Here is a 12,879-nt window from a genome sequence, read left to right on the forward strand (position 1 = left end):
TGGAGAGTAGAACATGGGTCCTTAGGCTTCACAGGCAAGCACCCTAACCACTAAGCCATCTGTCCTACCCTTTTCAGGCTTCTTGATCACTTGAGTTTTCCAACTGGCTCAGAAGCATTTGGATTTGCAATCAGTGAGTGCTGTGTGAGCTGGACCTGATGGCCCAGGCTTGCCGTCCCACCTATTGGGCAGCTGAAGTAGGGAGGCACAAATTCAGAGAGAACCTGGGCAATTTCATGAGACTTTTTTTTTTTTTTTTTTTTTTTTTCTTTTTGAAGTAGAGTCTTGCTCTAGCCCAGGCTGACCTGGGAGTCTCAGGATGGCCTCAAACTCATGGCAATCCTCCTACCTCTAGCTCCTGAGTGCTAGGATTAAAGATGTGCGCCACCATGCCCAGCTTATGAGACTTTTTGCTTTGTGTAAAAAGAGGTCTGAGCCGGGCATGGTGGTACGCACTTTTAATCCTAGCCCTCAGGAGGCAGAGGTAGGAGGATCACCATGAGTTCAAGGCTACCCTGAGACTCCATAGTGAATTCTAGGTCAGCCTGGGCTAGAGTGAAATCCTACCGAAAAAACAGATTTGGTTTGGTACCAGGTGAGGTAGCACACTCTGCTTCCCAAGTGCTTGAATTAAAGACATGCACCATCACACCTGGCTTTTAATTTTTTATTTATTTTTGTTTGTTTGAAGTAGTGTCTCACTCTAGTCCAGGCTGATCTGGAATTCACTATGTAGTCTCAGGGTGGCCTCAAACTCACAGTGATCCTACTACCTCTGCCTCCCAAGTGCTGGGATTAAGGACGTGCACTACCATACTCAGATAATTTTTTTAAAAATTCTTTAAATTTAATTTTACTTATTTGAGGGAGAGAGACAGAGTGAGAGAATATGGGCACACGAGGGCCATCTGGCCACTGCAAATGAACTCCAGATACATACCACTCTGTGCATCTGGCTTTACATGGATACTGAGGAATCAAACTTCAGTTGTTAGTCTTTATGGGCAAGTGCCTTAAATGCTGAACCATCTCCCCAGCCTTTATGAACTTTTAAAAAATTTATTTTTATTTTTATTTATTTGTTTGACAGAAAGAGGGAGGGAGGGGGGAATGGGTGTGCCAGGGCCTCCAGCCATTGCAAACAAACTCCAGACACGTGTGCCCCCTTGTGCATCTGGCTAACGTGGGTCCTGGAGAATCAAATCTGGGTCCTTTGGGTTTGTAGGCAAACACCTTAACCACTAAGCCACCCCTCCAGCCCATTTTTAATTTTTTTTTTTTTTTTTTTTTTTTTTTTTGGTTTTTCGAGGTAGGGTCTCACTCTGGTCCAGGCTGACCTGGAATTAACTCTGTAGTCTCAGGGTGGCCTTGAACTCACGGCGATCCTCCTACCTCTGCCTCCCGAGTGCTGGGATTAAAGGCATGCGCCACCACGCCCGGCTTAATATTTTATTTTTATTTATTTATTTACCTTTTGAAGTTTTCATAGTTGTAAAACAAGAGTCATAAACTAAGGCACGTTTCAAATACATTAGTGGTGGGGCTGGAGAGATGGCTCCTCTATGCTTCCCTGCCTTTCTCCCTTCACGTTTCTTGAGTTTGCGAGGAGTTCTAGGTGTGACTGGAGAGTCTCCTCACCTGGATTTTCCTGTGGCTCAGGCCGAGCCTAACGGCTGGAGCCACATGGACCTGGTGCCGCCGCTGCTGGAGCCACTTCTGCCGGCCTGTGTGGGCTCTAGACGCTCTGGGTCTCTCCCACTTCTCTGCTGGAGTTGGTAATTTCTTACACACCTCACTTTTTAGCAGAAGAATGTATTCTGCTGGGTTATGTCTGGCATTTTTCTCCCCTACATTGCTTTGGTGTGGTTCCTATGCCACCATCTTAACCGGAAGCCCAGGGTGCCTACTTTTACAAATAAAGATATTTAAAAAGAAACAATTATGGCTGGAGAGATGGCTTAGTGCTTAAGGGGTATGCCTGCTATGCCTAAGGAACCAGGTTCAGTTCTCCAGGTCCCATGTAAGCCAGGTGCATATGGTGGTGTATGAGTCACACCCATTCTCACTCTTTCTCTCTCTGTCTCAAACAGATAAACAAAATGTTAAAAAAGAAAGAAAGAAAAATTCAGGGCTGGCGAGATGGCTTATCCATTAAGGCGCTTGCCTGCAAAGCCTAAGGACCCCATGTTCGACTCTCCAGGTCCCATGTAAGCCAGACGTACCAGGTAATGTCAGCACACGCGGTCACACATGCACAAAGTGGCACACATGTCTGGAGTTCGATTACAGTGGCTGGAGGCCCTAGCACACCAATTTTTTCTGCCCCCCACCCAATAAAAAAGGGAGGCAGTCTGTTGGGCTTGCCTCAAAAAAAAAAAAAAGAAAAATTTTAAAGACCAGGCATGATAGCACGTGCCTTTAGCTCCAGCATCTGGGAAACAGTGGTAGGATTGCTGTGAGTTCAAGGCCAATGTGGGACTGCAGAGTGAATTCCAAACCAGCCTGGGCTACAGTGAGACTCTGCCTCAAAAAATAAAATAAATACTATGGGGCTGAAGAGATGGCTTAGTGGTTGAGGCACTTGCCTGCAAAGCCAATGGATCCTGGTTTGACTTTCCAGGACCCACGGTAGCCAGATGCACAGGGAGCACATGCATCTGGAGTTTGTTTGCAGTGGCTGGAGGCCCTGGCGTGCCCATTCTCTCTCTGTGTGTCAGCCTCTTTCTCTCTCAAATAAACAAATAAAGTACATTTAATAAATAAATACTATTGCTTACAACTCTAGCCTTGTGTGTCAAACAAACAAACAAATCAATAAATAAATAGGGCTGGACAGATGGCTTAGCAGTTAAGGCGCTTGCCTGTGAAGCCAAAGGACCCATGTTTGACTCTTCAGATCCCACGTAAGCCAGACACACAAGGTGGTGCTCACGTCTAGAATTTGATTGCAGTGGCTGGAGGCCCAGGTGCACCAGTTCTCTCCCTCCCTCCTTCTCTCTCTCTCTCTCTCTCTCTCTCTCTCTCCCTCTCCCTCTCCCTCTCCCTCTCCCTCTCTCTCTCTCTCTCTCTCTCTCTCTCTCATGTAAAAATAAAAATGAACCCCAATTTAGGATAAATGTTCCCCATTGTGGGAAACATAATTTCTTTTTAGTTCAGTTTCCCCATTTAAATCATATGCTTTCAAGTTGCATTAACACAATTATTAAACTAGCTGGAGTACCAGATAGCAATTTTTTTCCTTACACATTTCCGTTGGAGGAGAGGTAAGGGGTGGGGGGAAAAAACTGAATGCTAGTAGAAACAAGCCAGTCAGAAACCAAAATGCTTTCAAAACAAACAAAATGTATACCTTAAACCAAACACTTTGAAATTAAAAAAAAAAAAAAAAAAAAAAAAAAGAAAAGCAAAACAAGAAAAGGTATTCAATTAAAAAAAAAAAAAGGAGCCTGGCACCTGGTGTGGTGGCACACGCCTTTAGTCTTTAATCCCAGCACTCGGGAGGCAGAGGCAGGAGGATCACCGTGAGTTTGAGGCCACCCTGAGACTACATAGTGAATTCCAGGAGGGCCTGAGCTAGAGTGAAACCTTACCTCGGGAAAAGAATAAAAAAAAAAAGGTATTCAACAAATAGGATCCTAAAACCAGCTCAGAATAGCCAAATGGACCATCTAACAAATCATAGGAGGTCTGAACCTCAGAATTAACTCACCAACATGCCCTTAAGGAGACAGCATCGGACAGTTGGACACAGGAGACCTACACGGGTACCTGGCTCCAACCAGGTGCATCTTAAGTGAACATGGCTTGTTTGGGGGGGCCCTGTGTTGGATGCCATGACTGTCAATGCAAAACACATAGTTTATTCTGCAGCCAAATGTGAGTGACTATGGTCCAGGAACACAGATTGAGGTTACCCCAAATTCTATGTTCCAACATATTAACAATTTCATGTAGGGTTTACAGTTTCGGAACAACAACAACAAAACATTCACAAACCAAAGCACATTGCAAATGCGTTGGTGCAAACAGTGGATAGGCTAGGCAGGTAGCAGAACAGCAGAGAAATCGCCGCTGTAGGTTTGAGCCGCTGTGTGATGGCCTTAGCCTTTGGGTTGGTGACAGCTGGTGGTGGTCTGTTAATCTGTTCCAAAAAGGTTTCACCGGGTCGCTCGGTAGTCACAAGGATGTTAGTTCAGACACAGAAGTGTGCTATCAATGGCTATCACGGGGCTGAAGGTAGCTCAAGATAATTTGGCTCTGATCCGTCAACATTCCATCTCCCTGTGATCACAGGAATTTTATCAATCCATTCAGCCTTGTTTAAAGCAGAAGCATTCCCTCCCCCTCCCCCCATAGAGTCTCGCTCTAGCCCTGGTTGACCTGGAATACACTATGTATTCTGAGTGTGGCTTCGAGCTCCCAGTGATCCTCCTACCGCTGCCTCCCGAGTGCTGGGATTAAAGAGGCTGAGCCCTAGATGCTCTTTCTTTCTTTCTTTTTTTTTAATGCAAGAGAGCAAGAGTGTGGGAGAGAATTGGTGTGCCAGGGCTTCCAACCACTGTAATCGAACTCCAGATGCATACGCCTCACGTGTGCAACCTTGCGCACTTGTGTCTGGTTTACATGGGACCTGGAGACTCCAACCTGGGTCCTTAGGCTTTGCAGGCAGGTGCCTTAACCACCAAGCCACCTCTCCAGACCCAGACTGCTTTTGATCTGGGGTGTTGCCAAGCTCTCTGTGGCTATTGGAGGAGGCCCGAGAGGAGAGGTGGGTGGAGGGCAGCTGGAGAGTCGGGGGCTCTTTCCCAGCAAGCCCACCCTGGTTCCCCGCCGCGCTCATTGTGGAACAGCTGGTGGGGCTGGTGACATTCCTGGAGATGAACGTTCAGCCTAACCACCTAGTTTGTGCCACAATTTCCCTCAGTCTACTCCAACCCAGGCCACCTCTAGGAAGGGACAGATCTGGTCTCAGGACCTTCTATGAACTTGGGCCTTGAGTAGAGCTTGGAGCTGGGTTAGAGTGAGAGCCCCTAGGTGTGCAGGCCAGGAGGCCACAGCAGTGGGAAAGGTGCTGGCCTTGTGCCAAGCATGCCTTCTGTATTCCAGATCCAGGTGCAGCTTGGCTCTGCTCCTGAGGCCTGAGGTCAGGCCCGTGCCGGCTGTTGGCCAACCTTTGGTGCTGGGTGCCATGACCCATTTCCATGCCCATGTTGGGCCATGGGCAGCAGGATGCTTCCACCTGGCAGAGCGCTGCCCAGATAGCTCTGCCTAAGGCAAGGAGGACTGGCCTAACCTGCCCGAGGAGCCAGCCCTGCTCCCTGACTTCCTGCCCTGGCCACCTGAGTCAGAGGGCAGAGGCTTAGGGGAGGGGCTCAGGGTGCATCAGGGTGCCACTGTGGAGGTCACGACTCTTCTGTCCTTGCCAAGGCAGCACGGCAAAGAGCCACACCTCCCAGACCCCACCTTGTTTCCAACCCACTTGCTCTCCTCCTCTGTCTTAAGGCCCGTGTTCTCCCCATTCTCAGCCCATGCCCTGTGTCATAGCGTTCCTACCTCTTTGTTTATAGTATGCCATCCAGCCGGGGGTGGCCCAGCATTGCTGAGTGCGTCTGGGGCCCTGGACTCCAGCCCCAGCACTGCACAGCTTTGTGTTGCTCATCACCTGCCGGAGGCAGAACCCCTCCTGATGCCCCGTCCGGCTCTGCCTACCTTCGGAGCCTCAGCCGACACCCTCACTGCTCGGGCCACCGGGTATCTCGCCTGTCCCGTCCCTCAAGACGTCTCGCCCTGGCACCTGCCACAGGAACTTCGCACATGCTGCGCCCCTTGTCTGGGCGTGGTGGCGCACGCCTTTAATCCCAACACTCAGATGCTGATGCAGGAGGATCACTGTGAGTTCAAGGCCACTCTGAGACTATTTAGTGAATTCCAGGTCAGCCTGGGCCAGACCAAGTCCTACCTTGAAAAACAAACAAACTTTTGAAAAAGCCGGGCGTGTTGGCGCCACCTTTAATCCCAGCACTCGTGAGGCAGAGGTAGGAGGATCACTATGAGTTCGAGGCCACTTTGAGGCTACATAGTTCCAGATCAGCCTGGGCTAAAGTGAGACCCTACCTTGAAAAAATAAGCAAAAACTTTTGATTTCCCCTTAACATTGAAGGACACTCCCCCGTCCCAGTGGCTCAGCCCAAACCAAGTCGCCCTGCCTCCTAGTACATACCCTTAGCCTTTGTTTCCTGTGTTGAGCTATGGCATCGTGCCTGCCTTGTGCACTGGGCTTCAAGCACCTAGTCTGTTGTACTTCACGTCTGTTCACACCAGGAGGCCAAACGAAGGGCCAAGCACAGGTTACTCCTTACGGGAAATGAGGAAACGGTTAGTGAAGGGTGCTTGGACGAGCAAAGCCCTGTGGGAGCTACTCCCGGGCTCTGCTGTGTCCCCTCACCCCGCACTTCTGTCCCCTGCTCGCCCTCCTCTTGGAGGCAGGCAGGGATCAGGCTGGGGTGCAAAAAGCAGTGGTGAGCCTGGATCGCCCTGCCAGCCAGTGCTAATTAGAGCGTGTGTTACTCACAGGTGACCAGGAAGTGGTGGGGACACTCGGGCCCCACCCGGCTTCCCACCCACTCTGTGGCTTCCACTAGACGACTGGTGGGCAGAGGAGGGAAAGCTGGGTCCCTTATCACCAGGGTGAGGGACACAAGCGGCCGCCTCAGATGGTTGACCTCTGTGGGGCACCATGGCAGTGGCAGTTTGAGGGTACGTCACAATGGAGACCCAGGCCCGAGGGTCCCGAGAACCAGCACCCCGCGAAAGAAGATGGCTCCGCACCCGTCCCTAAATGTGGAGGTGCTCGACCACCGTGCTCATGGGTCTGGGGTCTCTTGGAGGACTGTGGGGCCCAGAGGAGGGCGATGTGGGTCCTTAGTTGGTGGCAGGAACCTGACCTACATTGATTGTCCTAAGTGATAGGGAACCCATTTGGGGGCTCCCAACTGCCGCTCCCTTCTACCATGATCGCACCTCATGAAGCGCTTGGTAGCATCTTCCGTCTGGCCAGGCAGCAGCCGTGAGGATTCCAGGGCGTCTCTGGGACCCATCTCCCAGCACCCTGCTCAGAGTTGGGCCCAGGGCCTTGCAGTGTTCCTCTATGCATGAGTCTCTAGGGTACCAAAGTGTGTGAGGTGGTGGAGTAGATGGCACCACCCTTCAGTGCAGCCCAGAGTGGCTAGGTTGGGTTCCCAGTACCCTCAGATGGCACTAGGGGTCATTTGTAATATCACCCCCTCATCCTCCTTGGCTTTGCTGCTCTGTTCTAGGCTGGTTGAAGGAGGATGGGACAGGATGGGGGGGACCTCTTGAGAGAGCCTGGGATGGAGGTGTCAGGCCTGAGGTGGCCATGGCCAGGGCCAGGGTAAACCCTGCAGGAGAGCAGGTGGATGGCAGCTGGGTGTGGGGCTGGGCTTACAGTGTGGACGGCACCAGGAGAAGCCACGGAGGGTCGTGCGGGACCAGGCAAGAGGGGCTGGAAGGTCTGAGCGGTTCCTGGTTCCCCTTTCCCATTATCCTGCCCACTGGCCCTCTCTCCCCAGGGCTCTGATGCCCCTGCTGGACCCAGACTCCGGGCTCCTGGTCTTGGCAGGAAAGGTAAGTGAGAAGCTGGGTCCCCTTACTGTCCACCCCGCCCAGAGTCCACTCCCCGCACTGGTGACCTCCCTGCCACTTCCCACAAGAGAAGGCGAGGACAGTGCAGCCAGCCCCACACCAGCTTCACTTGGGCAGCCAGGGTGATGTGACCCCTAGAAAGTCGTCCTTAAGAGGACAAAGCCAGGAATAGAGCAGTGTCTGTACGTGGCTGATGTACAACCGAGCGCTCATCACACAGACTGATGGGCAAGTGAGGGATGCTGTCCAGGTTGCGGCGTCTGTGGCTTGAAGCCAAGAAGGAAGGTGGACATCTGGCTGCATGACTGCCCAGGCCACCAGGCCGTGGGCAATAGGCGAAGCTCAGTGTGGACTTGTTTCAGGGCGAGAGTCAGCTGTACTGCTATGAGGTGGCCCCACAGCAGCCGATGTTGAGCCCAGGTGAGCCTCTGGTCCCTTTTCCTTCCACCGCGGTCCTCCTCCCTCCCTGACGGCCTGGTGTGGCGTGTCCTTCACAGTGACCCAGTGTGTGCTAGAGAACGTGCTGCGGGGGGCAGCCCTTGTGCCCCGGCGGGCGCTGGCTGTCATGGGCTGTGAGGTGCTCCGGGTCTTGCAGCTTAGTGACACAGCCATCATACCCATCAGCCACTGTGTGCCCCGGAAGGTGAGAGAGGCCTGAATGAGGGGCTGGGGACCTGTGGGACTCGAGCCTCGCTGACCGCCTGCCTGTCTACCACCAGGCTGTGGAGTTCCATGAGGATCTATTCCCGGACACTGCTGGCTGCACACCTGCTTCTGATGCCCCCACCTGGTGGGCTGGGAGCAACCAGCAGGTAGAGTCAAGCCTGGCTCCCAGAAATCCCCGTGAGCCCCCATTTAGTTCCCAGGCCTTATGTAGTCTTCTCCCCCCGAGACTCCCTCTCTGCAGCCTATGCCCCCACAAAGGCCAGTCTTTGTACAGGTGCAGAAGGTCAGCCTCAACCCAGCCTGCCGGCCTCACCCCAGCTTCACTTCCTGCCTGGTGCCACCTGTGGAGCCACCCCGTGACGTGGTCCAGCCTGCAGAGATGGCCAGGGCGGACACAGACCCAAGCGTAAGTACCAGGCCAACCCAGCGCCCGCCGCGGTGGGTGATCCAGGCAGGGGGAGTGTAACGTTCATCTGCCCGGCCTTTGTGCTCTTCTCCGGCTGTCAGCACCCGCGACCAGGGAAGGCAACCAGCGTAATAGAGCTCAAGAACAAGTGCTAAGCCAAGCAGGTGCTGGAGAAGCGGGCTGTCCCTGACTAGATTTCTGTACTTGTGAAACTCTGGCAGCCAGCTGTAATCACTGGCCCCTTCCCCCAAAGCTGGCAGCCAGTAGCAGCCTGCCCCCATTCCCATGGCCTCACGCTCAGTTCCTTCCTCCCTCTGTTTCAGTAGTTTTATCCCAGCCCATTGTCCCACAGCCCAGAGGGGGCCACAGTGATGGCCCTGTAGTCGGCCAGCTGTCCCCTCTCCCTCTGGCCAGGACACCCAGGGACCTGCCGGCTGACCAGGTCCTTCTCCCCAGGAGGGCTTCTCCTCTCCGCCCAGCTCACTGACCTCACCCTCCACACCATCCAGCCTGGGGCCATCGCTGTCCAACACCAGCGGCATTGGGACTAGTCCGAGTCAGAGGTCACTGCAGAGCCTGCTGGGTAAGCTGGTCGGGATAGGACCCTGTTTGCCCATAGCCCCCAGGGGAGACATCATGCTGACCACCGACTTGCCCACATTCGTGCCACCAGGACCACTGGTTTCTAAGCAGTGTTCCCTGGAGCCCTAGGGTTCCACGAGGATCGAGGGCAAGATCCCCAGTTGAGCTGTATGTGCTGCCCCACCAGAGGCCCAGCGTGGGCACACAATGGGCACCTTCCTGCGGTGAGGGCAACAGGTGACACAGATGCTGCATCCTCACCATTGCTTCTGTGTTGCCAACACCCACCAGGCCCCAGTTCCAAATTCCGCCATGCTCAAGGCACTGTCCTGCACCGAGACAGCCACATCACCAACCTCAAGGGGCTCAACCTCACCACACCTGGCGAGAGCGATGGCTTCTGTGCCAACCGGCTGCGTGTGGCTGTGCCTCTGCTCAGCAGCGGCGGGCAAGTGGCTGTGCTGGAGGTGAGGGCACTGCCCCACATGGGCTATCCTTCAGGTCCCTGTAGGGGCAGGGGACAGGACACTAAGAGCCCACCCCAGCTCACTGGTCGTAGACTGCGTGTTAGGCCTGGCACCGTATCCTAGAACCCTTTCCACAGGCCCCTGTGGCGGGTACCATTCTCAACTCCATTTTACAGATGAGAGTGAAGAGGCACAGAGAGGCTTAGTGACCTACCCTGGTCACGCAGCTGCGTAAGTGGAGCTGGGTTCAAACCCAGGCCACCTCAGCCCCAAGCCTGAGCTCTTTCCACCACTCCACGCTACCATGCCCTCACTTTCTAGGGCCTCACAGTTGGCATCTGGGGCTTAACGCATGAGGTGGCTAAGGCAGCAGGCTTGGACCACACGGCAGTGGGGTGAAGCCCGGGCATGCTTGTTACCTGGGAGTAGCTCTCTTGCCTGGCTCTGATGGGTCTTGGGGTGGGGGTACCTCCCACAGCTGCAGAAGCCTGGCCGTCTGCCTGACACAGCACTGCCCACACTGCAAAATGGGGCAGCTGTGACTGACCTGGCCTGGGACCCATTCGATCCACATCGTCTTGCCGTGGGTAAGCAGGCTGAGTTCAGGTCCTGAGCGGGCAGGGAATCCAGGCGTGCTTGTGCCAGCAGTAAAGGTCTGCTCCTTGCGCAGCTGCGGAGGATGCCCGGATACGACTGTGGCGGGTGCCACCAGGGGGCCTGGAGGCTGTGCTCACTGCTCCCGAAACTGTGCTCACAGGTTAGGAGCCGGGGCGGAGCCGGGGGGTGGACAGTGGCTCCCAGAGACCTTGTGTCAGCCTGTGCTCCTCCCCAGGCCACACGGAAAAGATCTACTCTCTGCGTTTCCACCCGCTGGCGGCAGATGTGCTGGCCTCGTCTTCCTATGACCTCACCGTTCGAATATGGGACCTTCAGGCTGGGGTTGAACAGCTGCGGCTGCAGGGCCACCAGGACCAGGTAGGACACCTGCAGAGACAGGGGCCTGGCTGTGAGGTAAGAGGCCACCTCTCATGTCCTCACCCATCTCCAGATCTTTGGCTTGTCTTGGAGTCCTGATGGGCAGCAACTGGCCACGGTGTGCAAGGATGGGCGTGTGCGGATCTATGAGCCCCGGAGAAACCCTGCACCCCTGCAGGTGAGCACACATGGGCTAGGGGTGTCCCGTCCAGGGGACCATGGCCAGGGCTCACGGGATGTGCATCTCAACAGGAAGGCGCAGGGCCAGAGGGGGCCCGTGGAGCCCGCGTTGTCTGGGTCTGTGATGGCCGTTGTCTGCTGGTGTCTGGCTTTGACAGGTGAGGACTTAGCAGCCACCATCCTCACGCCTCAGCAGCCACCTGATTTCCCTTCCCCAAAGTTACGGGCAACTGTCAGGCCTGCAAAAACGGTTCTATCCCTCATTTGATGGGCAGGCAGGTGGGTAGATGGACAGGGGAAGGGATGAAGGAGTAGCTAAGCAGACGGGTGGGAGCAGGCATGGACGGATGGATGGTGAGATGGATGAGTAGACAGACTGATGGGTGGTTGGGTGAGAAGGAGGGCAGGGGTGAGCATGAGTCAACAAGGGGCCCAGAGGGTGAGGCCAGGCCTAGGAGCCATGTCTGATGGGGCTGGGTGAGCAGGGCCGTAGAGAGATGTGCACCTGGCACTGTGAAGGATGCTTTGGATTGAGCCTCCCAAAGGAGGTGTCTGTAAGCTGCGTCCCAGTGGGGCTGTGGGCCAAGCACTGAAGGGGGGCATTCAGGTCTGGACAGAAAGGTCCCAGCCCTGTTGGAGGAGAGGGCAAGCAGAGCATCAGACAGGAAGCTGTAATGGGCCAGCGCAGGCACCCAGGGCGGGGCTGTGCTGACGGGAGGTGGGCAAGCCTGGAGGGACTGTGGAGGCAGAGCAGCACACTGGGACTCTGCTGCCCCAGCCAGGCCAGTTCTGAGGCCACTCACCACTGGGCTCTCCAGACCATAAAGGAGCAGGGTCCCTGTGGGAGTCTTTGCCGGGTCCCAGGCCTCTCTCTACCCCTGACCTCCTGACAGCCGGAGTGAGCGCCAGCTGCTGCTGTACACGGCCGACGCCCTGGCCGATGGCCCCTCGGCAGTGCTGGGCCTTGATGTGGCTCCCTCAACCCTGCTGCCCAGCTATGACCCTGACACCGGCCTCGTGCTCCTCACTGGCAAGGTGACCTGGGATGGGTGGGCAGGGTATGGGGCAGGGACTGGTGTAGCTGGCTGCTACACTGCCATACCCCTGACCTCCATCCCCCAGGGTGACACCCGTGTGTTCCTGTATGAGCTGCTCCCTGAGGCCCCTTTCTTCTTGGAGTGCAACAGCTTCACCTCTTCTGACCCCCACAAGGTGAGGCCACCGTCGCCCCTGGTCCTTCTGTCTCCAAGTAGAACCATAGGGCTTCCCTGCCCCCTTGTGGCTATACGGGGAAGTGCAGGAGTACATGGGGTCCGAGGGTTAGAATTGGGCCCCAACAGCCAGGAGAACGGACTGAAATTAGGGATTTGAGGACCTGACATACTCAGTTGTTATTAAAAATTAAACTACGGGGTCTGGAGAGATGGCTTAGTGGTTAAGGTGTTTGCCTGCAAAGCTAAAGGACCCTGTTTGAAACCCGAGGACCCCCATACAGCAGATGCACAAGGGGCTGTATTCATCTGGATTTCTTTTGCAGTGAGTGGCTTGTGGCCCTGGCATGCCCATTCTCTCTCTCTCTCTTAAATAAATAAATAAAATATATTTGAAAAAATAAAAGTAAATTAAGGCCAGGAGTGGTGGTGCATGCCTTTAATCCCAGTACTTAGGAGGCAGAGGTATGAGGATTACTGAGAGTTTGAGGCTACTCTGAGACTATTTAGTGAATTCCAGTTCAGCCTTAGCTACAGCGAGACACTGCTTCAAAAAAATTAAATTAGGGCTGGAGAGATGGCTTAGCATTTAAGGAGCTTGCCTGCTAAGCCTAAGGACCCATGTCCGATTTTCCAGGTCCCATGTGAGCCAGATGCACAAGGTAGTACATGTATCTGGAGTTCATTTGCAGTGGCTGGAGGCCCTAGTGAGCCCATTCTCTTTCTCTCT

The 12,879-nt window shown here is 54.4% G+C and overlaps 1 protein-coding gene across 1 annotated transcript in view; it reads left to right on the forward strand.

Annotated features, from left to right (window-relative positions):
• LOC101612627 (coronin-7) overlaps positions 1-12,879 on the forward strand; it is a 67,857-nt gene that overhangs the window by 51,997 nt on the left and 2,981 nt on the right. The window contains exons 10-23 of the mRNA XM_045161551.1: positions 7,590-7,644; positions 8,025-8,082; positions 8,160-8,305; positions 8,382-8,474; positions 8,603-8,734; positions 9,191-9,317; positions 9,608-9,783; positions 10,262-10,370; positions 10,454-10,540; positions 10,616-10,758; positions 10,832-10,936; positions 11,011-11,096; positions 11,832-11,973; positions 12,061-12,150. Coding sequence (XP_045017486.1) covers positions 7,590-7,644; positions 8,025-8,082; positions 8,160-8,305; positions 8,382-8,474; positions 8,603-8,734; positions 9,191-9,317; positions 9,608-9,783; positions 10,262-10,370; positions 10,454-10,540; positions 10,616-10,758; positions 10,832-10,936; positions 11,011-11,096; positions 11,832-11,973; positions 12,061-12,150 — 1,549 coding nt within the window. The remainder of the gene's footprint in view (positions 1-7,589; positions 7,645-8,024; positions 8,083-8,159; positions 8,306-8,381; positions 8,475-8,602; positions 8,735-9,190; positions 9,318-9,607; positions 9,784-10,261; positions 10,371-10,453; positions 10,541-10,615; positions 10,759-10,831; positions 10,937-11,010; positions 11,097-11,831; positions 11,974-12,060; positions 12,151-12,879) is intronic.

The sequence above is a fragment of the Jaculus jaculus genome, chromosome 11 (genome assembly GCF_020740685.1).
Source record: "Jaculus jaculus isolate mJacJac1 chromosome 11, mJacJac1.mat.Y.cur, whole genome shotgun sequence".
Lineage (NCBI taxonomy): Eukaryota > Metazoa > Chordata > Mammalia > Rodentia > Dipodidae > Jaculus > Jaculus jaculus.